We start from the raw sequence: 23,745 nt of genomic DNA, 5'->3' as shown, positions 1-23,745 counted from the left end.
TGATGGGCTACTTTTGCTCCTTTCAGTATGGTGCCTGACCTTAGTTTTATTACAGTTTTAGGAAGTCCAGCTTGGTATATCCGTGTTTCCAGCAGTTGGGCACCAGTTGGAGACTGTATAAGTGGAATAGGCCTCACAGTTCAGTGATACTTAGAAGATGAGGGAAGGGAGAGATACTACTTAAGGGTATTTTCCTGACCTCTGTCCAGGCTGCAGTTAAGGATTGGGGGGTAAATTTTGCTCTCCCTCCCTTCCCAGTCATCCAAAGTCTCCAAAATCTTGGTCATTCACAGCAATTCTAAAATCAGTTAGGTACAGTACAATCACCTTTATTCCAGGGTTAGAACAAGGCCGTGCACACTGCAGGCAGAGGTGCACAGAATGGGGCAGTCTCACAGCAGTATAGGGGTGGGAGGGCAGGTTAGTCTGTTTAGATTATTTTGCCTTACAGAGAAATTTACTACACTCCACTGGAAATGAACCCTGTCTCCCTTCTCTCATCTCATCCTCTCCTCTCTTCAAAGGAAGCCTCGCTTTGAAGAGCCTCTTTATTCCCTCCCTCTCTCTCTCTCTTTCTCAGACTCTATCTCACATAACATATCCTGGCTGGGAAGGACAATTCATGCTCATATTCCACCTCCCAATTCTACAAGTATCTCTCTCTCCTTGAGGGAGAAAGCCAGACAGGACTGGGGAAACTTGGGAAGGTCCTTTAAGGCAAAACTGTGGAGTACTCGAGGTGTATGTTTTAAGGCAGGTGTCCGCAGCAGTGGCCAGAGGGGACAGGCTGGGCTGGGCTAGTAGTGGGTGCTCTCCAGCCAGACTGGCTTCTTCCCTCTTCCAATAGGCAGCCCTTCCCTCCCACTGAAGTTTTGCTCCCCACATCCTAAAAGCTCCCCACCTCACTTAAACTCTCTAAATAGTCTTTGAGATTGCATGTGAAATTAAAGTTTAAAAAAGTTTTCTTTTTCGACTATATAGCAATTTGACTCTGCCACTCCCTCACTGTGGCATTCTCCTTCCACCCCCGCCCGGGCCTTGACAATAAGTTAATGCTAGACACCACAGAACAAGGGTACACATGGCAGTGCGGGTTTAATATACATATATGTAGAATATATATGTACACACAGTTAGCACGGTCAGGGTGGGAGGGCTAACTTGGGACAGGCAGGAGGCTGGGGTCACTGTACTCTAGTGATTTGGCTAGGAGGCATTCACAAGCCCAAGGTGCCAGGATATTGAGGGAGAGGGGTTACCAAGCCCCCTCCTGGACTGAATTGGGGATCAGTGCAACGGAAACACTGTAGTTAGCTTCTTCCCTTCTATCTTGGGGAGGGGCTCCTAGACCACGGAGAGAGGGAACGTTGCCTGCAATAACCACGTTGGGACTCTGTAGGTGGAAACAGGACTGGAATTAAAACTTAAGGATTTCTATTCTAGGAACTCCCAAGGTTAGTATGTGCAACAGTCTGAGTAGGAATAAAGGAGCAGAAAGGGGGACTCCTCTCTGCCTTCATCCCCTCAGGCTCAGTGGTGGGGGCATGTTCCCAGCACAGTCTCTCCAGAGGTGGCGGATGGGGTGGAATCTAGTGCTGGGTTCTCCATGGGGTTTGAACTCTGGGGCCAGGGAAGGATCCAGTGATCTTTCTCTTCAGGTCCCTGGCTCATACCCACCCTAGGCCTATGAAAGGGGAGCAAAAGAGGACCCGCTGGTGCCCAGGCCCTCTAACCTGAGGAACAATTGGAAACAGGATTCCTCAGCCAGTCCAGCATTGGGGTACAAACACAAACTCTGGCTTCTCTTTGCCCCTTCCAGGTGGGGGCTGGGTGGCCTCTTCATCTTCCCTCTCACTGCTTTTCATGAGATTCACCCAACTCTCCCATGCCTCACTCCTGCCTTGCCTCCTCAGTGTAGGAAAACACAGGTCCTTTCTGCTCCCACACTTCAGGGGGGTGGGGGAAGAGTGGAGGAAAGGGAAGGAAGAGAATGTGTCTATTTCTATTTGCATAGAAACAGCCCCCAACTCCCCCTAGAGTGGGGAAACTGAGCCCCCCACCACCCCCAGCCCCTGACCCCCATCCCCTCACAAGGAGGAGGAACTAGATGAGCTAGACATGTAGACAGACAGCCAGAGCGTGCGCACACGCACACACACGCACAGTAAGGGGGTTAGGACCAGGTTAGTACGTGGGTAGATGGGGGAGGGCTGCCCTTGCCCCTCCCCTGGAGGATGGGGAAAGAGTAGTCTGATGAAGGTCCAACCTTCCTCCTCTTCCTCCCCCTTGCTCAGGCTTTCTTCGGTGGAGGAGCCAATTTGATGATCTCTTCCTCAGAGGGCTGCCGGATAATGTCTGAGGGCAAAAAGGGACATGTCCAGGGACAGAAGTCATGGGAGACAGCAGGTAGGCTAACAGAGCCTGTTCTCCTCAAATTCAAGTATTCCACAGATAATCCGTGGGAGGAGCAGAGTTGCACATTAAAGGCATGGCCTCTTACCTTTGTACTTCTTGGCACTGGGGATACGGGTTAGCTTGGTGTCCAGCTCATCTTCCTCGGAGATCTTCAGAACACGGGTTCTGTAGTCAACCACCATAGTGAGGAGGTCAGGACGGCGGGAGATCTCAAAGATGTGCTCAATATAAGAGAGGTTGTCTAGAGGAGGCAGGAGACTGAGGGTCAGAGCTAGACTGTAGCTGTCAGCTTCCCCTACACTACTGGACTGGGCTTCAAGAACGGAGACTGAGCACTCCCACCGGAAGAGTGAGGAAAGCCAGGGCAAAAAACAGTACAGAGGATTATTCCCGGGAAGTGCAGGTCATGGATCAGTTAAACTTCAAGATTACAGATTTAGAATGTGAGATTTAGGTGAAATACCAGGCTCCACATGGGAGGGGGCAGCAGAGAAAATGAATCGGCCTTCCAAACACCCATCATCCACCCTGTCCCTCTTCTACGTTTCCTCCAAGTAAGCATCAGAATGGGGGCTTCCCTGGTGGCTCAGTGATAAGGAATCCACCTGTGCAGGAGACTCAGGTTCAATCCCTAGACTTGGAAGATCCCCGGAGAAGGAAATGCAACCCCCGCAGTATTCTTGCCTGGGAAAGCCCACGGACAGAGGACATGACTTAGCAACCAAACCACAGCATGCATGAGAATCTCCTCACGGCACATGTGGGATTGAAAGGGTGGGATCTGAGACAACCTGGGCCCAGTGAGAAGGGTGACTGAACAAGCAGGTACGGGCACGACCAGAGGGACGGCGTCTGTGAGCTGGCCGGCGCCTTCCTGCCTGGCTCTTCCCCTCTGCTGCAGTAGCCTCCGGAGTGCAGCAGGTCCTCCCTCAGCCTCCCTGTATCCCACGCTACAGGCTCATCGCTCTGAAAGGGCCCTCGGGTCATTCACCTCACCTATCAAAGGCTGCATCACACGAGGCCCTCCACAGCACAGTCTCAACTTACCTTTCCAGCCACTTCTAAACATACTGTGTCCCTCTGCCTAGCATGTCTTCCTTTGGATCCTACCTTTGAAATCCCTTTTGCCCTTCAGGGCCATCTTAAACATCAGTTCCTCCCCAAAGCCCTTTCCAGGGCAGTGGTCTCTAAAAGTAGACAAGAAAATGACAGACCTTGTGGTTTTAAGTTTTTATCATTTTTCACTTCTACTTTACTGTTCCATTATATACATGACAATAGCACAGCACGATCTGAGTAGCATCTTCTACTGAATTAATATTTGCACTGACAAGGGAGCCATGAAGAATATAAAGACCACTGCCCTAGAGCCGGTCTCTTCGAGGGCATTCCTCTCCTGCCTTGTCAGAGAGGAGTGCACTTTGTACAGGCCTGATTTCTACCTGCTGCATGAACTGAGCCTGAGAGGCTGACAGCAAGACGCCTGTGGCGCCTCCCCCACCTTTGTCCAGCTTGTTGTGGCTCTCCAGGAAGCTAAACCAGGCGCTGCCAGTAGTGATCTCCTCACTCTTCTCACTGGGGATGTCCTCCTTGCAGGCTGACTTGAGCTGCTCCAGATCTTCAAGGGTAATGTTGTTGGTCAGGTCCTGGAGGAGAGTCCCGTACTCGGCCATGACTGGAGTTGGGGGAACAAGGAGACAGGACGCTGAACCTGAGCTCCAGGATCTGGTTCACTCACTGGCACTGCCCGCTTCCTCAGCCCTGCCAGGCATGTGCCCAGAACTCAGGCTAGGGAGGCCAGGGCTGGAGGGAGAAAAGGAAGACCCAAGGGAGACAGGAGCAGACAGGAAGTAACTGGAAAGCTAGGGACCAGGCTCGAGTCTAGAGTGAAAAATCACACCTCCTTCTCCCACCATCTTTTTTCTTCCTTTTCCTCCCTGTGACAGTAACCCTGGCAACGAGCTCCCTGACTGAGGAGGCGGTTACCATAGCAACCTGCTCCTGACTTTCTCACCCAGATCGCCCCACCCACCTGCAACCCCTCCCCCTGTCAAAAAACAAAACACTCCAAAACTACCAGGGAAAGGCTTGCTGTGGCAGTAAGAAGCTAAAAAGAAGGGGCTGGCGGGGGGAGCTTATGTTCTAGCCCCCATTCTTTTCCAGAAGCAAATGGGGTCCCTCAGTTCACCTCCCCACTACCCCACTACTGACTCATTTTTGGAGATGCTTAGTTGCCTGGTCTAACGGTCCCCTGGCCCCTCCATGCTCAGCCCTGTGTTCAGTCATTAGGTCTCAGGGTGGGGGTGGGGAGGGTAAAGCAATGGGCTGCAGCCCCACCTTTGTAGAGCCCATTTCCCCCTTGACGGCTGCCAGGCTTCCACAAAACCCTCTCCCCTAGCCTCTGTGCTATGCCCATAGCCCCCGCGCCCAAGAATACCAAGCGGCTGGCTCTGGCCCCCTGCCCAGTTCTCAGCCTGGCTGGGTGGCAGCGGGAAGGGGTTCAGATGCTGCTTTGGGAAAGTCTGGCAGGAAGGGGGCTGCCACTTCTGCTTCCATCAACATCCGGCTAGCACTACCTTCAGCATGACCTCCCCAAAGCTGGGAAGGCTGGATCTCCTTTAGGCCTTCACCCCATGCCCCTTTCATGATTCTTGGGTGAAAAGGGAGAGGACATCAAAGACCCTCCTTCCACTAAGATAGGGACTATGGCTAAGACAGAAAAAAGGTCAGGCCTTAGGATGAACTTTCTGGATTTGATAAAGTATACAACTCTAGTGGTAGATTTTCAAAAAGGCTTTTTCCCCCCCTAGGACTATATTTCTTTTGTAATTAGAAAAGTAAAGTATTTACAAAAATAAGCCATAAACACTCTGTATCTAGACCAAAGGGTGGAGCAAGGAGGGAGACGACCTTGTACGAAACTGCCCACAAATCTCTCCAACAATGGGCTAGGAATACTGCAGAAAGGGGCTAGTTGACACACCCCATTTTCCTTATTTCTGTTTATATGAAGGAAAACTGAGGCAGAGAAGCATGGCCACTATATAGTAAGGGGTGTGGACCCAGAAGGCCCCATTCCCAGCCCCCTACTTGGAGCAGAACAAACAAGCCTCCCTTGGTGGCAGGCACCGTGACACAAACTCACAATAAGCCAGGCGGCAGGGCCAGCATGACCCCCACAAGAAACAGGCACTCATATGCATGCTCACTCGCACACCCAGGTGCAACCAGACAGAAGGGCCCAGCGGTGGCCCTGCCAGGCTGGGCCAGGAGCAGTGCTCTCCGGCTGTCAGCACCAGGACCGTCTCCGCCTTGAAATCTAGGTCACAGCAGCAGGCTCTGGAGCTCAGCCCCCGCCCCCTCCACTGATAATCCAAGGACAGGAAAGGGGGGCACAGAGACAAGGGGAATGATGGGACAGGGTTCAGAGACGGGGATAATGAAGGGGGCATGAAAAGAACAGGAAAGGGCAGGAGACTCTGGGACCAAGCCCTCAGCTAGAAATGGGACAGAATTTAGGATCACGGTGCCCTGCTTTCAGATCAAAGAAGAGTTTGTAAATGGGAGATACTGTGGGAGGGGAGAGAGAGAGAGAGTGTGTGTGTGTGTGTGGAGTGTGTGTGTGTATAGCTCCTGGGAGGGAGGGGTGTGTGTGCGTGTGTGTGGAGTGTGTGTGTGTGTGTGTGTGGCTTCTGGAGAGAGTGTGTGTGTGTAGCTCCTAGGAGGGAGGGGGTGTGTGTGTGTGTGTGTGTGTGTGTGTGGCTCCTGGAGAGAGAGAGTGTGTGTGTGTGTGTGTGTGTAGCTCCTGGGAGGGAGAGGTGTGTGTGTGTGTCTCCTGGGAGTGAGGAGGGTGTGTGTGTGTGTGTGTGTCTCCTGGAGAGAGAGAGAGAGTGTGTGTGTGTGTAGCTCCTAGGAGGGAGAGGTGTGTGTGTGTGGGGGGCTCCTGGGAGGGAGGAGGGTGTGTGTGTGTGTGTGTCTCTCCTGGGAGGGAGGAGGGTGTGTGTGTGTGTGTGTGTGTGTGTCTCCTGGGAGGGAGAAGGGTGTGTGTGTGTGTGTGTGTGTCTCCTGGGAGGGAGAAGGGTGTGTGTGTGTGTGTGTGTGTCTCCTGGGAGGGAGGAGGGTGTGTGTGTGTGGCTCCTGGGAGGGAGGAGGGTGTGTGTGTGTGTGTGTGTGTGTGTGGCTCCTGGAGGGGTGTGTGTGTGTTTGTGTGTCTCCTGGGAGGGAGGAGGGTGAGGGTGTGTGTGTGTGTGTGTGTGTGTGTGTGTGCATGTGTGGCTCCTGGAGGGTGTGTGTGTGTGTGTGTGTGGCTCCTGGGAGGGAGGAGGGTGTGTGTGTCTGTGTGTGGCTCCTGGGAGGGAGGTAGGGGGGTGTGTGTGTGTGTGTAGGTGGGAAGGGATTAATATGTATTAAGCCTGGGGGCGGTGGGTAGGACCTTTCTGTGAGAGTGAAACGGATACAAGGAGGCCCCTAGGAGAAATGGGGTGGGAAGGTGTGTGCGCAGAACCGGTGTGGATGCTGATCTGAGTGTGGGCACAGGCGCAGGGAGGAGGCAGTGCTGCTGTCTGGGGGTGTGTTTGGATGTTCTGGTAACGGATGTGTGTGTGCCAGCACTGGATGAGTGGCTCTGAGTGTATGTGGTCTAGGGTGTGTGTGTGTGTCTGACCAGCTGAGAGCATGTGAAAGCAGGCAGATCATCACAAGCTTACATCCAGAGAGAAGAGGAAGGGCAAGAGGGGGCCTATAGTACGGAGGAAGCAAACGGGCTGGGAGAGGGAGAGACTGAGGCTGCGCATGAGGAGTCCTGCGGCGCGGGACGCAGACAGGGGGCAGAGAGTCCACAATGCGAAGGCTGCAGCCTGAGCTCAGCGGTTCCCATGGCAACCTCAGTTCTGGTCCCCCCGAGTGTCAGGACAATGACACCACGGGATGGGAGGGATGTGGGGAATGGTGAGTAAGAAGAGACAGAAAGGACGGGGCAAGGCCCCGTGAGGGAGCTGGGAAAGGCAGCCTGGTTGCCTGCCTCCCTGGAGACAGCCCATCTGCCCAGGCCTGGGTGTGGCAGCAGGTGCAACGGTAGGGAAGTGTGGGGGAAGTTTCCTTACTTGGTTCTCAAGTCTCCCTGGTCAACCATTATTCAGTTGTAATCTGGCCATGATGGATGCGGCTTGGCAGAAGCTTGGCTCCTTCACTCTCCATGTTGCTTTTCTCACCCAAGATGCAGAATTCCACAGGGCCTATAGAGCACTCTCCTGTCCCCACAGCTCAGAAAGTCCTCCTGATCTCTGGAACAGGGCAGAGGCTGCCCAGGGAACACCAGGCGGCCTGGGTGGAGGCCATTCTTGGGACAGGATACTCAGGCAGGAACCGGGAACCGGAGCTGAGGCTGCCAGGAAGTCAGTCCCCTTCCCTCCCAGATCATTCTGTGCTCTGCTCACCGCTTCCTCACACCTTCCTTCCTGCCTCCCTCTCCTCCTGAGCTGGCTCCAGGTGGGGGCCTGACAAAAGTCAAACCAGCTGAGGATGCTGAGGGAGAGGGGCAGGAGGTAATGATTATATTCTGACCTTCTAGGATGGTAGTGGTTGGAACATGACAGGTGGGTGCTCCATGGGCACTGGGGGCACTTTGAGAAGTCTGGCAAATTGGGGTAACCTCCTGTGGAGGAGGTGACAGCACCAAAAGAATTTCTGTGCTTTTGGACACTAATTCATGATTAATTCATGATTATCCCCACTCCCTAGCATTTGGTTCCAAATCCTCAGTAGATTTAAGAAGCCTTAGGATTAGGAGCTGCTACCCCTTCCTCCCTCACGTCTGCTGCAGCTGCCTAAGCTGAGGGGAGCTGCAAGGACCTGGAGATCCCTGCAGCAGGCAGAAGGGGCTTGCAGGCACTCAGGTGTGTCAGTCTTACAGCCTGGGCTTGAGAGGGGGTAAGCAGAGGGATGGGGCAGGAAAGTGCCAGGTTAAGTTTGATCTGGGCCCAAATTCAAGCAGTCCTGTAGTCCATCCCTAATTATCCCTTTACAGTCATACACAACTGACTTCTCCCTTTAGCTTCTATTCAACTTTTTGTGCGGGGCAGAGGATGCATTTATATCTATACTATAAAGTAAGAAGATTCGAAGACTCTAGAGCCAGCCTGGGAATGAGGGGGTGGGGTAGGACACCTGGACCTCCAGATGTTCAGTGCAAGAAGCAAAATGAGTACAGAGACAAGGTGAAGCTTCTAGCCCTTAGTTTAAGAAAGACTGGACCCAAGATGAGAGCAAGAGGAGATACCAGGCATTGGAGCAGGCAGGGCAGGAGAGAGGGAGTAGGGCTGTGCTATACTCCAATCATCTGGTTCCATCTCTTTCTACTTGTATTTCTCTCCCATCTCTATGTCTTCCTCGTCTATTACCTCTGTCCCTGGTCTTTAAATGGGCTTTCATCCTATCCTACCTGGTGGTGGCCAAGAATACCTTAGTATTCCTGGGTTCCGTGACTTGGTGTCCTCATTTCAATACACAGAGCTACTGTACTATTACAGGCATACTAGGAAGGAGTGAGTGTCCCTGCGATAAAGAAAAGAAGTTTGCACACAGGTTTGTGATGTCTACCACTGCACAGTGGGTGACGCTGTGTTAAGAGACTGAGGGGATGGCACGGCAGGGTGTAACTCTGGTCCTATACGTGCATGACAATACATGCACACACGCTGGGCACAGGTGTCGGGGAAGTGAGGAAGTAGGCAACCAGGGCAGCCAGCAGCCTAGGGCATCTCTGGCAATTTCCCCAATGGAGTGTTTAACCACAAAGGGAAGAGCAATTAAAGCTAATCGCTCTGACAGCCTGGAGGCCAGACACACAGGGCAACAAAACACACAGATTCAGCATGTTTCCCCTAACTCCCGGTGGCCTCACCACCCTGCTTTCATCCTCCCTCATTTCTGAGCCGCTCTGGTCCATTCCCCAGCACTCTCCCCACTCTGCTGACCTCCTCTGACTCTCACTTCCTTCCTCTCCCTGCTCCCAGACTGTATTTCTGTCCCTGTGTCCCTCTCTCGATGTTGTCTGCCTGTCACACACATTCCCCTCATTCTCTCTCCCTGACTTGGGCTCCATCCTTGGCTGACTCATACTCATTTTTTCTTTCTCTCCCTCTCCCTTTCTTCCACCCCCTCCTCCACCCCTTGGCCACTCAGAAGCCCAGAAGCCAGCCACTCCCAGCACCCTAAGCTCCAACTGGACCCGGCAAGAGAGGCCACCAGCAGCCCCTACCCTCACTACTCACCCAGTTTCAAAGTAGCCGCCTCATTCACCCTTAAGATTTTGTCTCCCTGTCCTGGAATGCGACGGGGATTTTCTACCATTTTTTCCCCCCCACTGTTTTAAAGAGGGGCAATTCGAAGTCTAGGGCTGGGAGAAAATGCCCAGAAAATCAGGGTGGACTTGGGGATGGTGGCCCCCACTCAGCCGTCCTGTTAGACTGATTTTCTTCCAGGAGACTCGCACATGGGAGGCAGTGGGGATGAGGTGGGGGCTTGGACGCCCAAGTGCAGGGCTGTTTGTGATTTGCTGTGTGCAGTTGATGTGTGTAAGAGTCACATGGGTGTGTGTCACCGTGTGTGTTGGCGTGTCTCTTGTAGGCGTGTGTGTGTCCCTGACAGTTTTGACACGGATTATATGAAATTAATGGGTTTTACGTTAGCTACTTCACTCCTCTACACCCCCCAGCTCCCGATTCCTTCCCTCTGGGCTAGCCTTCGACTATCCCACCTCTTCCCCAGGTGCAGAGACTGGATGAAGGCACGTGGTGCCAGCTGCCGGGTTTAAGCCCTCGGAGTAGGGGCGGCTGCCGGCGGAACTGAGGCAGGGCTGGGCAGGGAGACCGCCAGGCGCGGCGGGTCCGAAGCCAGAGAAGGGGAGGGAGGGGCGGGAGCTGGCCCAGCCGAGCCGGCTGGGCGGGAAGCAGGCTGCATCCCAATCCCCAGGCCCCGGTCCGACTCCCAAACTGCCGTTCACCGCGGAACTGGCGGCCGGAGCCCCGCCGCCTCCAGCGCGCACTCAGCGCTCGCGCACACCAAGAGACGGAGCCCGCGGGGCCCGACACGCAGCGGACCCGCCCGGGCCCCCACGCCCCGCATCTGCCCCCAGGCGCCCCGGATCGACGCCCCTCCAAGCCCAGACCCCAGATCTGCCCTCCCCGCGACGCGGCCCCGCGCGGCCCTCTCACCGCCTCCGGGGCTGAGCGCTCGGGGAGCGGGCACTCGGGCGTCCCCGGTTCCTGAGCAGCGTCCGGAGCCTCCTCCTCGGCTCCCGCCGCCGCCGCTTCTGCCGCCGCCGCCGCCGCCGCCGCTTCCGCCCGCGGAGCCCGAGCCCGAGCCCGGCGCCGCCTCACCCCACCCGGCCGGCCCGTGATGTCAGAGCCGGGGAGGGGCGGGGCGCGGGGAGGGGAGGGGAGGGGGAGGGGAGGCGGAGGGGGCTGGGGTTCTGGAAGGCTCTCGGGATGGGGGCAGAAGTAAGGGAGGGCTGGGCTGGTGACGCCGCCTCTTCCCCTGAACAGCGAGCCCCCGTTCTCAGATTTAATTCTTCCCAAAGGAACACACACCTCCCCTTACGACCTTTCGGAGACCACAGTGGCTGGGACCCTAGACGGCAAAGAGTAAGTTAGAGTTTGGAAGGCCTTTGGCCTCTGGATCCTTTTAGCTGCTTGACTTCGTATTTGAAAAACCCCTTTTCTTCCCTTTATGGGTCAGGAGAGCCGTAGTGGTCCTTTGACCACTCAGATTCACCCACCTTGAGGGTGGGAGAAGGGGAGGAGTGGAATCCAGAAGCAAAGTGGGGGCTTTCTTCGCCTGTCCTGGACTTACAGACCTCTCTCCAGAATGATGCCAGCCGCCCCCTTGTGTTCCTCTCACCTTTCCTAAATATACCACCCTCCATCCTTCCCCCTCCCCCCGCTGCATCGTGATGCAATTTTATTTTCTGGGGAGAAAAAGCAGCAGTGAGCTCAGCATGCAAATATAGACAATTTGCAAAGCTGCGCCTCACTGCTGCTTTGCCTCACCCCTCTGCCCAGGCCCAGCGTGGCAGCTCTCACTTCCCTCCACCCTGGGGACTTTCCTCCCGCAGATTCTCAGGCAGACTGCAAGCGGGAAGGAAGAAGTAGAAAAGTCTCTGTTTTCCTCTCCAGCCTTCAGGGTCTCCCCTCAACTCTGGCAGAGCCTGCTGATGCGGTCTGAGCCCCACCAGTGTCTGTGTCACCTCCGGGAATGCCCCGGCTTCACCTCAGTACCAGCCTCAGTTCCTCACCTCGGTTCCAGCAGGGGACCGCTCAGGAAGCCTCAGGTGAGCCCTCCTTTCTTGAGGCTACACTTCCCCTAGAAGAGGCTCAGGCTGGCTGCTGTGGGTCTCACAGCCCTTCTCTCTGCTATGCCATCCTCTCCCCAGGGTGCCCCCGTCACTACTCCTGTGACAGTAACATATTCTAATTTGCTTTTGCATATGTCTCCTTTGTTCTGAGTTGTAGGGCCAAAACCTGTTTTGTTGACCCACCTCTGAGACTCAGAAAAACTGAATGACTTGTCTACAGTCAGTGAAAGGTCCAGGTCTTTCAGAGGCAGCCAGGTAAGGGGACTCCGGCTTCATGCTGACTCTGCTCCTCTCTTGGGCAGGTTATGCCTCAGAGCCTCAGTGTCCTTGTAGGTAAGATGGGAACACTAATGTCTATCTCACAGGGTTCTTGTGAGATTTAGAAATTGTAAGTCCCTAGTGACTGGCACGGATGGATGCTTAAAACATGGAAGCTATTATTTAGTCCGGGGCTTTCCACTGACCTATGCTAGAGAGTAAGTTCTGCAATATTTTTGTATTGGCCCAGTGCCCATACCATGTATTAAACATTTATTAGATGGGTACAAGTTGGATGAATAGGTGGTTTCTACTTTAAACTGCCACCATCTCCAGGAAGACTTCCTGGATTTGTCGGTGGCAGGTGAAAACTTCTCTCACCTTAGGTCTCATTCCTCCATGCTCATACATCCTCTTAAGTTGTCCAGCAATGCCTTTACACTCAGACTATGAAAACTGTAACATCCATTAGTTATGGGCTTGTTCAGTTGCTTGTCCTTCACGCCTCCTCCTGACTCCATTACACTTACTCTAGCCTGGGCCTGTGCTGGAGAGAATGTGGGTCCTTCCTGCCAGGATCGCCAGCGGGCCCCCAGGTCTGGGGGAATCCCCACTGTACAAAACACAAGGTCTCCTCTGTACTCCCTTGACCACTGCTCCAGTCCACGTCCTCCCAACTCTGCTCGATTACTGTTACAGTCTGATCAGAGTTGGACTCCCTGCCTCTGGTATCTCCATCAGCTTCCTTCCCTCTGCCCTTCCTGCTCATCACTGCCAGATTACATGTTGCTCTTCCTCCCTAGCTCATAGGACACCTCTGCGACCTAGCCCTGGATGCACACCAACCTCACAGCCACCATTTGAACTCTTCTTGTCCGTGTGGTCTCCTCTCTGTACCCCTAGCATGGCACACACATTCTGCTAGTGCTTTTGACGTTTCCACCACTGAAATGTCTCCTCCCAACTACTTTGCCCCAGTCAAATTCCAATCTTAAGACCTAGAAAATACTCATTTCCTTTATGAAGCCATCAAAACCCATTCTCATCTCTCTTTTTTGTCTTTTCTTTTCATTTGTTCCTTCTTTCAACAAACATTTACCAGGACTTTTTGTGTACCAAACCCTGTAGACACAGAGAAAAAGCCTGGGGTCCTTCCTTCCTTCCAGGGCTCACAGTCTGGTGGAAAGGACAGACACTAGAATACAGGTGGAAGCAGGTGGATGGAGAGAGTGTGGTGGGAACCCAGAGGAGGGAGCTGCAGGAAGGGCCGCCTCTGGGAAGGCCTCACCAAGGAAGTGTTATTTGGGCTCAAGTAAGAGCTGCAAGGGAGGATGCTATCAAGTGCACATAATCACTTAATTATATACTGCTTTGTATTTTTCTTCAATTGTTTAGTGAGCTTGTCTTGACTTCCCAGTGAGACTAATCAGCTCGAGAGCAGGGACAGGCCCAGCACTCTCTGTTCTCCTGGAGCCTGACAGTGGTGCTGGAGGAACACCATGTGTTCAGAAAAGTGTTGTTGACTTGCAGCAGATAAATAACCCAGGCTTCTCTGGGTAACTGTCTGGAGGGAAGAGCCCCACCCCCTTGTGAGCACAGTCCCCTAAGAAGGTTGGTTAGTTAGTTCAGTCGCTCAGTCGTGTCCGACTCTCTGCGACCCCATGAATCACAGCATGCCAGGCCTCCCTGTCCATCACCAACTCCCGGAGTTCACTCAAACTCATGTCCATCAAGTCGGTGATGCCATCCAGCCATCTCATTCTCTGTCGTCCCCTTCTCCTCCCGCCCCCAACCTTTCCCAGCATCAGAGTCTTTTCCAGTGAGTCAACTCATTGCATGAGGTGGCCAAAGTATTGGAGTTTCAGCTTCAGCATCAGTCCTTCCAATGAACACCCAGGATTGATCTCCTTTAGAATGGACTGGTTGGATCTCCTTGCGGTACAAGGGACTCTCAAGAGTCTAAATCTGCCATCCTCTAGCTGCCTGCCTCCCGCCGCAGGGGTGAGACCTCATCAGCAGACACTTGCTAATGTTGCCCCAGATCCTTTATTGAGGTCTGTCATTTGACCCAAATACATTAACAAGAGATTGCTGAACTTCAGCCCCAAACACAGTACTCTCCCACCCCTCTGGCCCAGGCTGGGACAATAAGAAGCACAGAGGGCTTGAGAGGATAGGGATGAGCTGCTCAGGTGGAGGGAACAGAAGAGATAGGGACCCACAGATACGGCAAGAGGGGAGTCACAAGAAAGCATGGAGGGAGTGGTGGAAGAAACGAATAATCGATGCAGGGACGCAGTGGGGCAGGAAACAGAAGTCAGAGAAGACAGCTGAGCTGGTGTCGGGAAACCTCAGCACCCAGCAGGTAGACCCCAACAAGCCCCACGGCAGAGGACGGCCTCGTGTCCCTGGAGGAGCTCAGGGAAGGAGAGGGGAGCAGGAGGAGAGCGGGTGGGGCCGGGAGGCGGCTGCCACGGCAACTAGTCGTCATCGTCCTCGTCCTCGTCGTCGTCCTCTGTGTTGATCTCGCCCTCCAGCACGTCCTCCAGCCAGTCCTCCAGTTCCTCGGCAGAGGGCAGGTCCTCCTCATCATCCATTTCCATCCATACGCTGTCCGCCTAGGGCACGGCGCAGACCGGGCATCAGAACCAAGCCTGACTCAGGTCTCTAGACCTGTCCTCCCACCCTCTGGCCTCTGTACATCCTCTGTCCCCTTCTCTGCATCTGTCAGTGGGCAGGAAAACTGTCCAGATGAAGGTCTAGGTTGGAACAGTGACAGTGGGAATAGAAAGAACAGCTGGATCAGCAACTAGACCTTCTCCCTTTGGTCTTTCTTACAAGCTCTTGCCATGCTGAGCTTCACAAAACAGACTTCTCTATCATGCCCTTGATACAAAACCCCTGATGACTCTTCATGGCCTGGAGAATAAAGTCAGAAAATCTCTAGCATTCCAGACTTTGCAAAACCTGCTTCTCTGGCATCATCGTCAGAGATCTCTGGACTCTCAAGCCATAAAATCCGACTTGCTTTTTCCCAGGCCTGATACTCATTTTCCTTCTTTTCTGACCTTTTGCAGTAACTTTTCCATCAGTTTGGAAATAACTTCTCATAATTTTCACTCACAAAACTTCAGTGTATTTAATTTTTTTAGATATAATTAATTTATTCTTTATTTTAAAAAATTGAGGTATGGTTGATTTACAACAATCTCCACTTTAAATTCTACTCCTTATAAACCCACTCTGATTCACAAGTAGAGGTCATTGATTTCTGTGCCTTCCTGCCATTTTATTTGTATCTCTATTATAGAGTTTATCAGATCTGGCCTGGTAGTTAATGGAATACCTACTTCACCAGTTAGGTTGAGAATTATATGAAAGCAGACTGTGACCTATTCAACTCAACAAATGTTTTTAAAGCATCTGATGTACATGAAAGAGAAGATTTCTGCCCCTTGAAAGCTCAAAGACTACTGGAAGACACGCATGATACATAGTAGCCGTACAAAGTCCTGTTCTCAATGCCAAATGGGCTCCAGGAGGAAGAAAATGCTTTCAAATGGGAGATCTGGAAAGACTTCGTGGAGAAGAGAGGATTTGAACTAGGCTTTGAAGGACAAGCAGCCAAATTCCAACAGATAGAAGCAGGAGTGCATTCAGGGCAGGAATCTTTCCCTCTTTTCAGCCATTAGACTGGGCAGGTCTGATTCCTCTGGGAAGGGCCCTCAATTCCTAGTTAGCAAAGCAGAGAACTAGCTATGCTGGGAAGCAGAGGTGGAGGGCAGCCAGCGATGATGGAAGGAAACTCACGTCAGTAACATTGACGACTCCTATTTGTGGGGCTGACAAGTCGATGTTAAATGTCTTCTCCCAGTATGGAACCAGCTGTGGAGAGACCACATATAGTAAAACGTAATGGAGGCTAGGAATACCTGAGTCCAAGAGGGCGCGTGTGAGGGCCAGCAAGGGGGACACAGAGGACACTGTGAGCCCGTGGGGGCGGGCGCTGGGTCCAGCTACAGTCCCTGCAGGGAATGGGTAGAACTAAGCAGTTGAAGAAAGTAGATATACCAAAAGGAAAGTATGAGGAGGGTCAGCTGGGAACACTGGCCGCTTCCTTCTGAAGAAAACTGCTGACAGGTAGGAAGCCTGCTCTGATCCTGGATCTGCTGAGACTGACGCTGAGACTCAGGGTGAGTCACTCCCCCCGGCCCTCGGCTCCTGCATCGCTAAGGTAGTTACAGTCAGTGACTGCCGCTGGTCCGCACACTGCTGTTGGTCTAGTTCTCTTTTCAGCACAGAGTGTTAGGTGTTGGGGATTTGGCTGGTAACAGCGCCATGCCCTGAGACGTGGCGCCTCTGTGCTTTGATTCTGTGGTATGTACACCCACATGCAGGGTTAATGTGCCCCCTGCTCCCCCAAACTCTGGATTTCTCTAGAGAGAGCCAGCCCTGGGCACCTGTGCTACCTGCTCAGCCTCTGCTCTGGGAAGCCTGTTGTTCCCACACGTCCCAACCTGTGTCCTCTTTCTGAGGACGCCCTGGGTGCCCCTGAGCATGCAGTAGGGTCCTCCACTGGGGGATGGGAATAGGAACTCTGAAACAGACCCCCTCAGGACATGCCACAGGCTAAGGCCCTGCCAAGGACAGCAGTGCCCAGTGACGTTTCTTACCAGGGGGAAGTCATCAGGGTCAATCCAGATGATGCTTAGATCAGGGTTGTCCGTGTTATCTTGTGCCACGGCCTTGAGTGTCTCTAAGAACTCATAGCCATCTTGGAGGGAACACAGGTGATAAGGGTGTGACGGGGCACAGAGGAAACTGGAGTCCAGCTCTCTGTTCCCGCCTCCCATAGCTCCACATGTCTAGCTTGTAAACTGTGCTCTGAAAAAACACATCTTGCATGTTAAAAGCCTACACTCTTAATTAATACCCCGTTGCCCCCTCTCACCAGTGCCCCTGCCTCCCAAATCCAACCCAGTATTCCTTCCTCACCAGGATCAGCTTCTTCTGCAAAGGCCACAATGTGGATTCCATCCAGATCGTCCTCCTGTTGAGGGGTATGGGGAGGAAGACCTTAGCTATATACTCCCTGAAGTTAGAGAGCCCAGAACAGACCCTAGATCTTCCTTGGACCTGAGTCTCGTGGCAGTCTAGCTTCTGAAGCAGGTATATTCTTGTCACCCACACTCCTCTAGCAATTCCTTCAGCCCCAGAGCTTAGGGCTCCTCCTTTGTCATCGTCATCAAGCTTTGAGTGTCCCCCAACTCCTGACACATTCTTCAGAAACCCTCAACCTTTGCTGGTGCACGGTCTTTCCTACAAGCAAGACATGAGGAGCAGCAGGACTAGATGTCCCCAGGACTTGACTCTTCCCATGCTCGCCCCGGGCCTGGCCCCATCCAGGGGCACTCACCCAAGTCTCATACATACTCTCAGGCTTCAGCTTCCTCAGGGTTGATCTGGAAGAGAGAGAAAGGCACTATTCAGCAGGCGAGAAGGACACCCTCGGCTCCAGCGGATCCCTGCAAGCAGAGGCTGCCACAGGGTCACGCCTAGGGCACAGGCAGCTTGTAGCCCAGAACAAAGCCATCTGGAAAAGACCAAGCTCCGGGCACCAGGCCCAGATCATTGCATGCTTAAAGCAGGTGGGAGAGCAGAGGGTGGGCAAGGGGACTGGAAAAGAGACTTTTGGGAGAAAGAACTGGACATCTGGATGTTCATTCATTCATTCACAAATTGAGTGCTGGAGATGTTCTAAACGCTGTGCTAGGTGCTGTGTGGACAGAATTGAACGAGGCCAACATATTCCTGCCCTGAGGGAGAGAACCATAATCTGGTGGGGGGAGAGCGAGCGCAAGTGGTGTTTACAGTGATGAATGGGTGTTCCCAGTTGTGGAGTACTGTGAAGTACGAGAATTACGTGCGAGTGTAGGTCAGGGTTTCTCAACCTCAGCATTTGACATTCGGGGCCAGATAGTTTGTTGTGGGAGGGCTGTCCTGTGCATTGCAGGATATTAAGTAGCATCCCTGGTCTCTACCCACTAAATAGCAGTAGCACTCTCTCCAACCAAAAGTGTCTCTAGACATTGCCAGATATCCCCTGGAAGATGAAATCGTCCCCCTCCTCACCACTCCCTCCAGCCCTGTTGAGAACCACTGGTGTAGGTAATGTGTGAGAAAGAGCACGGGTTAGACCTGGCTTAGGATCCCTGTTCTGACACTCCTTGTGGACTCTCGTTAACTGAGCTTGTTAAAGGACTGAATAGAATAAGAAAGAGAGCACCGCAGAGTTCCTAGCAGACCACAGGCACTCAACACTGGCCTCAGTCCACAGCATAGTGTGTAAGGCTCTGGCTAAGTGCTGGGGTGCAAAATACTGTGCAAAACCATCAGTGCATCAGGGAGCACTGGTCCCCAGAGATGTATTCATCTCCAGGGGAGACCAGGCTCCTGGTCAGCTGCCTGTCCCCCAGCCCATCTCACAGACGTGTTCCTGAGGAGGAGCCCGCCCGGCTCAGGGGCTTGCCCCCAGCCCTACCTTTTGTGTGCCTCCACGAAGTTGACGATCTCCTCTTCGCTGTTGGGCTTGTCTGGGATGGTCACAGGCTCTTCCATGAAGGCCTCGTAGAAGTCAATTTCATTCAGCTTTAGGGTCAGCTTCTTTGCCACCTTTTGGGGAAGGGGATGGGGGATTGGAGCAGTGGACACGCGGTCAGGGGAGAAGCAGTATTAATGGAGACTGTTATGGGGGAGCCGGGATCAAGCAGGGAGTCAGACAACCTGGGCCCTTGTCACTGCCATCGTGACACTGGACACGAGTCTTAACTTCTCTGGGCTTCGGTTGAAGCTAAGAGGAGTGGGTTAGATCCTCTGAAGTCTGTGGAGTGGAGGAAGCCTGGGTGGGCTGGGGTGGGGAATACTGGTGTGTAAGCAGGGAGGAGGGCCCCCCATCGATTCTGGGAGGGGGGTCTGCAGGGCAGCTGAGAGGAGTGAGGGGGACTCTGGGTGCCACAGCGCGGAGAACCTTGCTGTCGAAGGTGGCGAAGAAGGGGATGTAGGGATGGAACTCCTCCGCCGCGTCCTCGTAGGCTTTGTAATCTGAGGAGGGAATGCAGAGTCAGTCTCTGGGGCAACCAGGGTCTGCCAGGGAGCCACCTCCGCCTCCGCTCGTCTCCCCATTTCTTTGGCAAATGGGTTCATTCTGAGACCCACTCCCTCTAGTTTTCTGAGAGTAGATACAGTGGTGAGGGGGCGGGGAAGGGAAACTCCTTGGTGCCTGTCTGGGAACCTCGCAGAGTGCAGGGAGATCAGAGCAGTCGATGGACCCACCCTGGCGAGAGGGGTGAGGAGGCAGGGGTCGTGGAGAGGCAGGAGGGCAGGTGAAGTCGGGGCGGAGCGGGGAGTGGAGTCTGAGGGTTACCTACGCTCTGAGTCTTTGTTCTTGAAGTAGCCGATGAGCTTGTTATCATCCTCGATATTCTCAAATGCCTGCAGCTCTCGTTCACCCTCAATCAACTCCACAGGGTCCTCCAGGACCTGGAAGAGCGAGGACGTGGACGGGATGAGTGTCTCTGAACTCGGGGCAGAGGCAGGGAGAGGGGTCAGGGGAGAAGGGGCGCTCTGCCGCCTCTGTGCGTGTGTGAGGGGCTGGCGCTGGCCGGACGGGCATGCGGTCTTTCAGCAAGGCCATTGGTCCAAGGGGCCCTCACATCAAGCAGAAACTCCACCAGGGTGTCAGCGGAGAGCTCGCCATCGTACTCAATGACTTCATCCCCCTTGAAGACATAAATGCTGTCCTCTTCAGTCAGTCCTAGGGAGGGAGCCAGAGCGGGCCATGACTCCAGCCTTCCCACAGATGCGAGGGTCCACATCCAGGGCCACAGCCCAGTCCAGAACCCCACTGGACCCTCTCCCCGCCCTTCAGCGCCGCTGACCCCGGCCCTGCTCCCCTCCACTGCCTCCCAGCCCCTACATCCCTGAGGTCCAACCCCCTGGATTTAACCTAGGTGGCTAGTCTGGCCCCAGGGGCTCTCAGAAGATCAGAGGCGGGTGCCAGGGGAGGACAAAGGGAGATACAGACTCCAGCAAGAGGTCTCCCTTTCTCTATCTGCCGTAACCAAGGGCAGATACTCCTTTTACCGCCTCTGAGAACTCTGGCTGCTAATTCCCAGCCCTTCTGCTATTACTGACCGGATGACTTCATTACTGACCACCCCTCCCCCAGCCACATCCGGAGTCCGGGCTCCGGCCTGTGCTGCCCCCTGGCGGCTGGCGCTGTAACATCCGGCCCGCAGCTCTGCGGGCGGGGGAGGGGTTGGAAGAGGCGCTTGCGGAGGCCTCTCCAGCCGCACTTGAGTTCCCTGGTTCCCCCTTTCCTCCAGCACCTAGCCCTGCTTTTTAGGTACGTACAGAGAAGGCCAGCTCCACCTGTCTCTGAGATTTGAGCATGGTCCTCTGTAAGGAATAAAGGAGAGCCTGGAGCCCCAGCCATACCCCTGCAAATTTCAGTCTTTTCTCGCTGGCCAGCTTCCCCTTCCTGCTCCTACTGCCCGCTTACCTAGTTTCTTGGCTACAGCCGCGTCCTTCTCAGAGTCCACCATCCCGAAGCCAACACCCTTGTCTTCTAGGACTTGGGCTGCTAACTGAAGGGAGAGTTATGGTTAAAATCAGCCCCTGAAATTCTTAATAACCACTAGTTCCCATCTCATTCTTTTGAGTTGGGTCATTTGGGATTCTGGGACTATGAGGCCTTGACACTGTTCCAGGATCCAGGATATCTCTACTTTCCCTTCTACTCCACGCCCCCCCCCTTTTTTTTTTTTTTTGGTCTTTGGTTAAAATTTAATCCTTGAACACTTATTGTTCATTTATTGTTGTTTAGGCACTAAGTCGTGTGTGACTGTACAACCCCATGGACTGTAGCCCACCAGGCTCCTCTGTCCATGGGATTTCCCAGGCAAGAATACTGGAGTGGGTTGCCATTTCTTTCTCCAGAGGATCTTCCCCACCCAGGGATCGAATCTGTGTCTGCTGCTCGGCAGGTGGATTCTTTACCGCTGAGTTACCTGGGAAGCCCATTGCTCGTTTATAGTGTGCTTATTATGGTGAACTTGAAGGCACTGTGTGTGTACCTATGGGTTCCTTAGGGATGCTGAGGGATCTGACTTCAGACTGCCTGAGGCCCTTCCCTCCTTCAGAGCTGAGCCCTGTCCTCCATACTAAGGCCATACTCAATGTGGGGGTGATGTTCTGTGTCCCTTGGATTTTCTGAGTGGCTCCCAATGGGGAGAATTTTGGAGAGAAAGAGGGTGGTGATGGGGTCTGTTCGTGTTGCTGAGGAGCGGGGAGAGATGGAGTGCTGAGAGCAGAGGTGACTGGGGCAAACCCTGGTTACCCTCAGAGGCAGAGACTAGAGGTGAAGCAGGCCCGGCTTTCCTCAGTGGGGTGGGACTTTGCTTTTCACGGTCTACTTCAGCCTGTCCTTAGGCTGTGGCGTGTCAACCCCAGGTCCCTGTCCCCGCGCCCCCTGCCAGCTTCCCAACCCTGGCAAACTCTGCATCGGGCACAGTTTGCAGCTTTACGCTGCCTTCACCCATCGGAGTGCCCGAGTCTGTGCTCAGATTCTCAGGAGGACAGGGCAGGGAGACGGTTGGCAGGTGGATGGCCAGGGATGCTGAGCACTCAGGATAAAAATACTCAGCTCATTAATCAGATGGCAGGTTCCAGCATGCGGCAGGGGCACACAGAAATGAGAGCCTGCAATCCTGGTGTCTTGCCCTGAAATACTCCAAGCTCTGGGCAAGCTGGGGCCTCTCTGTGCTGCCAAGCTAGAGGAGGGGCTGCAGCAGCTTGGACAAGGAGACTCCCAACACATCCCGGCTCCTGGAGGGCTATGTGACCAAGTCTCCAATCATTTACAAACACAGGCTTTTTTTCTTATAACAATAGGCCCTCTCTCCTTTATGCCTGAGGTCAGCTAGCGGGTGAGCAGAGTCTTCCCACAAAGACAATTTGGGGAAGGCATGGTGAAGCCGCCTTCAAACACAAGAATTTTCCAGTCGGCGTTCCCAGCTTGATCCAGTAGGGGCAGATGGGATGGGGGAGGAGAGAGGGGCCTGAGAGGCCAGGGGGAGGCATGGTGGGCTCCATTACACCTTTAGCTCTGAAATCAGTGACATGCAGGCTTCCCAGATGGCTCAGTGGTAAAGAATCTGCCTGCCAAGCAGGAGATGTGGGTTCCATCCCTGGGTTGGGAAGGTCCTCTGGAGAAGGAAATGACAACCTACTCCAGTATCTTGCCTGGGAAATCCCATGGACAGAGGAGGTTGCTGGGCTATATGGTCCATGGGGTCACAAAAGAGTCAGATACAACTTAGCGACTAAACAATGACATGCAAATAAAATGTCAGTGACATTTATATTTATACCGTTTGGAACTCTTTGGAGTGCAGCCCCTAAAGTATATGGAGAACAGGCACGTTCTGGCTAGGACGGTAGATTTGGGGGTGCACTGCAATTCCTCTCCTTCCCATGAAGAAACTCCTTTCCTTTTTTGCACCCCCCTTGGGGTGCCCCCAAGGTCACCCCAGTCCTAGCCAAACCTAGTACTACCAGCCTCCTCTAGCATGGAAGAGAGATTCTCCCTGCAGCTCCCTTCTCTCCTAACATTGCCTGACTGCAGGGGTACTTTGGGGTTCCTGAATCTTTCTCTTTTGGCGGTCATATGCCACCTGTGTCCTGTTAGTGGAAACAGGATCCTGCTGCACTGCCTCTCCCCCCAATCCCACCCTCAAAGATCCATGTGGAGTTGTAGGAGAGAGGGGTGCAGAGAGGGGCTGAGCATGCTCCGCCAGCCTGCAGACCCCGTCACTCACCTCCAGGATCAGCTCCTCCATCTCAAACTGTCTTTGTGAGGCCTTGTCGTCCTCGGGGGGTTCGTGGTAGAGCAGCGCCAGCACCTCGTACTTCTTGAACACATTCTTGTAGTTCTTTGCGTTGACGTTGACCACACGGTCCACACCATCATACTCAGGGAAGTCGAGCCCTTCCTCCCCCTGCACCCCTGATTTGGGTGTCCCTAGCACCAGCAGTAACAGCAGTGCCAGCCGCAGGCCGGGCACAGCTCTGGCCCCCATCCTGTCTGCAGCACTCATGGAGGTAGTGGGATCCGGGTCGGCGCGTCTCGTCTAGAAGAGGTTAGCTGGGGTAGGGAGGGGCCCCTGGGTCCCAAATCCTGAGTTGGGGGCTCACAGTGGGGGTGGGGTAGGGAACGGCCCAGAGCAGTGGACAGAGGACACTGCCGGTCCTGGAGAAACTGCCGACAGAGCCAAGAGAGAAAGGGTCAGGAGGAGGGATAGGAGCAGGGGGCGGGGAGGGAACCGGAGCTGCCCCTGAGGTTGGCACCCCTCAGCCCCCACCTGGTCCTGTCTAAATATGTCTCCGGGATTGGCAGGGGAGACGGATAGCCTTCTGAGGCCAGGGCATCTCCACAAGGGCCGGGATCCTCCTACCTCCACCATCACTCACCCAGGCTCCCAGAGCCTCCTTCCCCTCCCCCGCACCCAATGTCCAGGGCTCCTCAGCCCCGTCCCCACACTGGCCTAGGAGCTCATCACCATATTAAGAAAGGAAAAAGCTGGAGCTAAAAATAAGATGAGATGAGTCGGAGGTAAATGAAGCTGGGGCTGGGGGAGGGAAGGCTTGGGGTAATTAGGGAG

General features: G+C 53.9%; 2 protein-coding genes across 3 annotated transcripts; both read right to left on the bottom strand.

Annotated features, from left to right (window-relative positions):
- Positions 1 to 313: 313 nt before the first annotated feature.
- Positions 314 to 10,785, bottom strand: PEA15 (proliferation and apoptosis adaptor protein 15). 2 transcript variants are annotated; one of them, XM_055403526.2, is made up of 5 exons: positions 10,629 to 10,785; positions 3,917 to 4,090; positions 2,501 to 2,656; positions 2,267 to 2,355; positions 314 to 1,393 (listed from the first exon to the last, which is right to left on the bottom strand). In XM_055403526.2, the coding sequence occupies exons 2-4, from the start codon at positions 4,086 to 4,088 to the stop codon at positions 2,291 to 2,293; spliced, it is 393 nt and encodes a 130-aa protein (XP_055259501.1). In that variant the 5' UTR covers positions 4,089 to 4,090; positions 10,629 to 10,785; the 3' UTR covers positions 314 to 1,393; positions 2,267 to 2,290. The 2 variants fall into 2 exon arrangements, with proteins under 2 accessions (XP_055259501.1, XP_055259500.1); XM_055403525.2 differs by having other exon boundaries at positions 314 to 2,355.
- Positions 10,786 to 14,052: 3,267 nt separating this feature from the next.
- Positions 14,053 to 23,408, bottom strand: CASQ1 (calsequestrin 1). Its single transcript, XM_055403524.2, has 11 exons — positions 22,903 to 23,408; positions 20,586 to 20,670; positions 19,738 to 19,838; positions 19,453 to 19,564; positions 19,053 to 19,126; positions 18,567 to 18,697; positions 17,442 to 17,487; positions 17,021 to 17,075; positions 16,699 to 16,799; positions 15,836 to 15,910; positions 14,053 to 14,643 (listed from the first exon to the last, which is right to left on the bottom strand). Exons 1-11 carry the CDS (start codon positions 23,179 to 23,181, stop codon positions 14,506 to 14,508), a joined length of 1,197 nt encoding a protein of 398 aa, XP_055259499.1. The 5' UTR covers positions 23,182 to 23,408; the 3' UTR covers positions 14,053 to 14,505.
- Between the last annotated feature and the right edge of the window lie 337 nt (positions 23,409 to 23,745).

This window comes from Moschus berezovskii, chromosome 4, assembly GCF_049115385.1.
Source record: "Moschus berezovskii isolate FMDL1 chromosome 4, NW_MosBer_1.0, whole genome shotgun sequence".
NCBI lineage: Eukaryota > Metazoa > Chordata > Mammalia > Artiodactyla > Moschidae > Moschus > Moschus berezovskii.
Note: the sequence above shows the minus strand (reverse complement) of the source record. Positions and strands in the feature narration are given on the sequence as shown.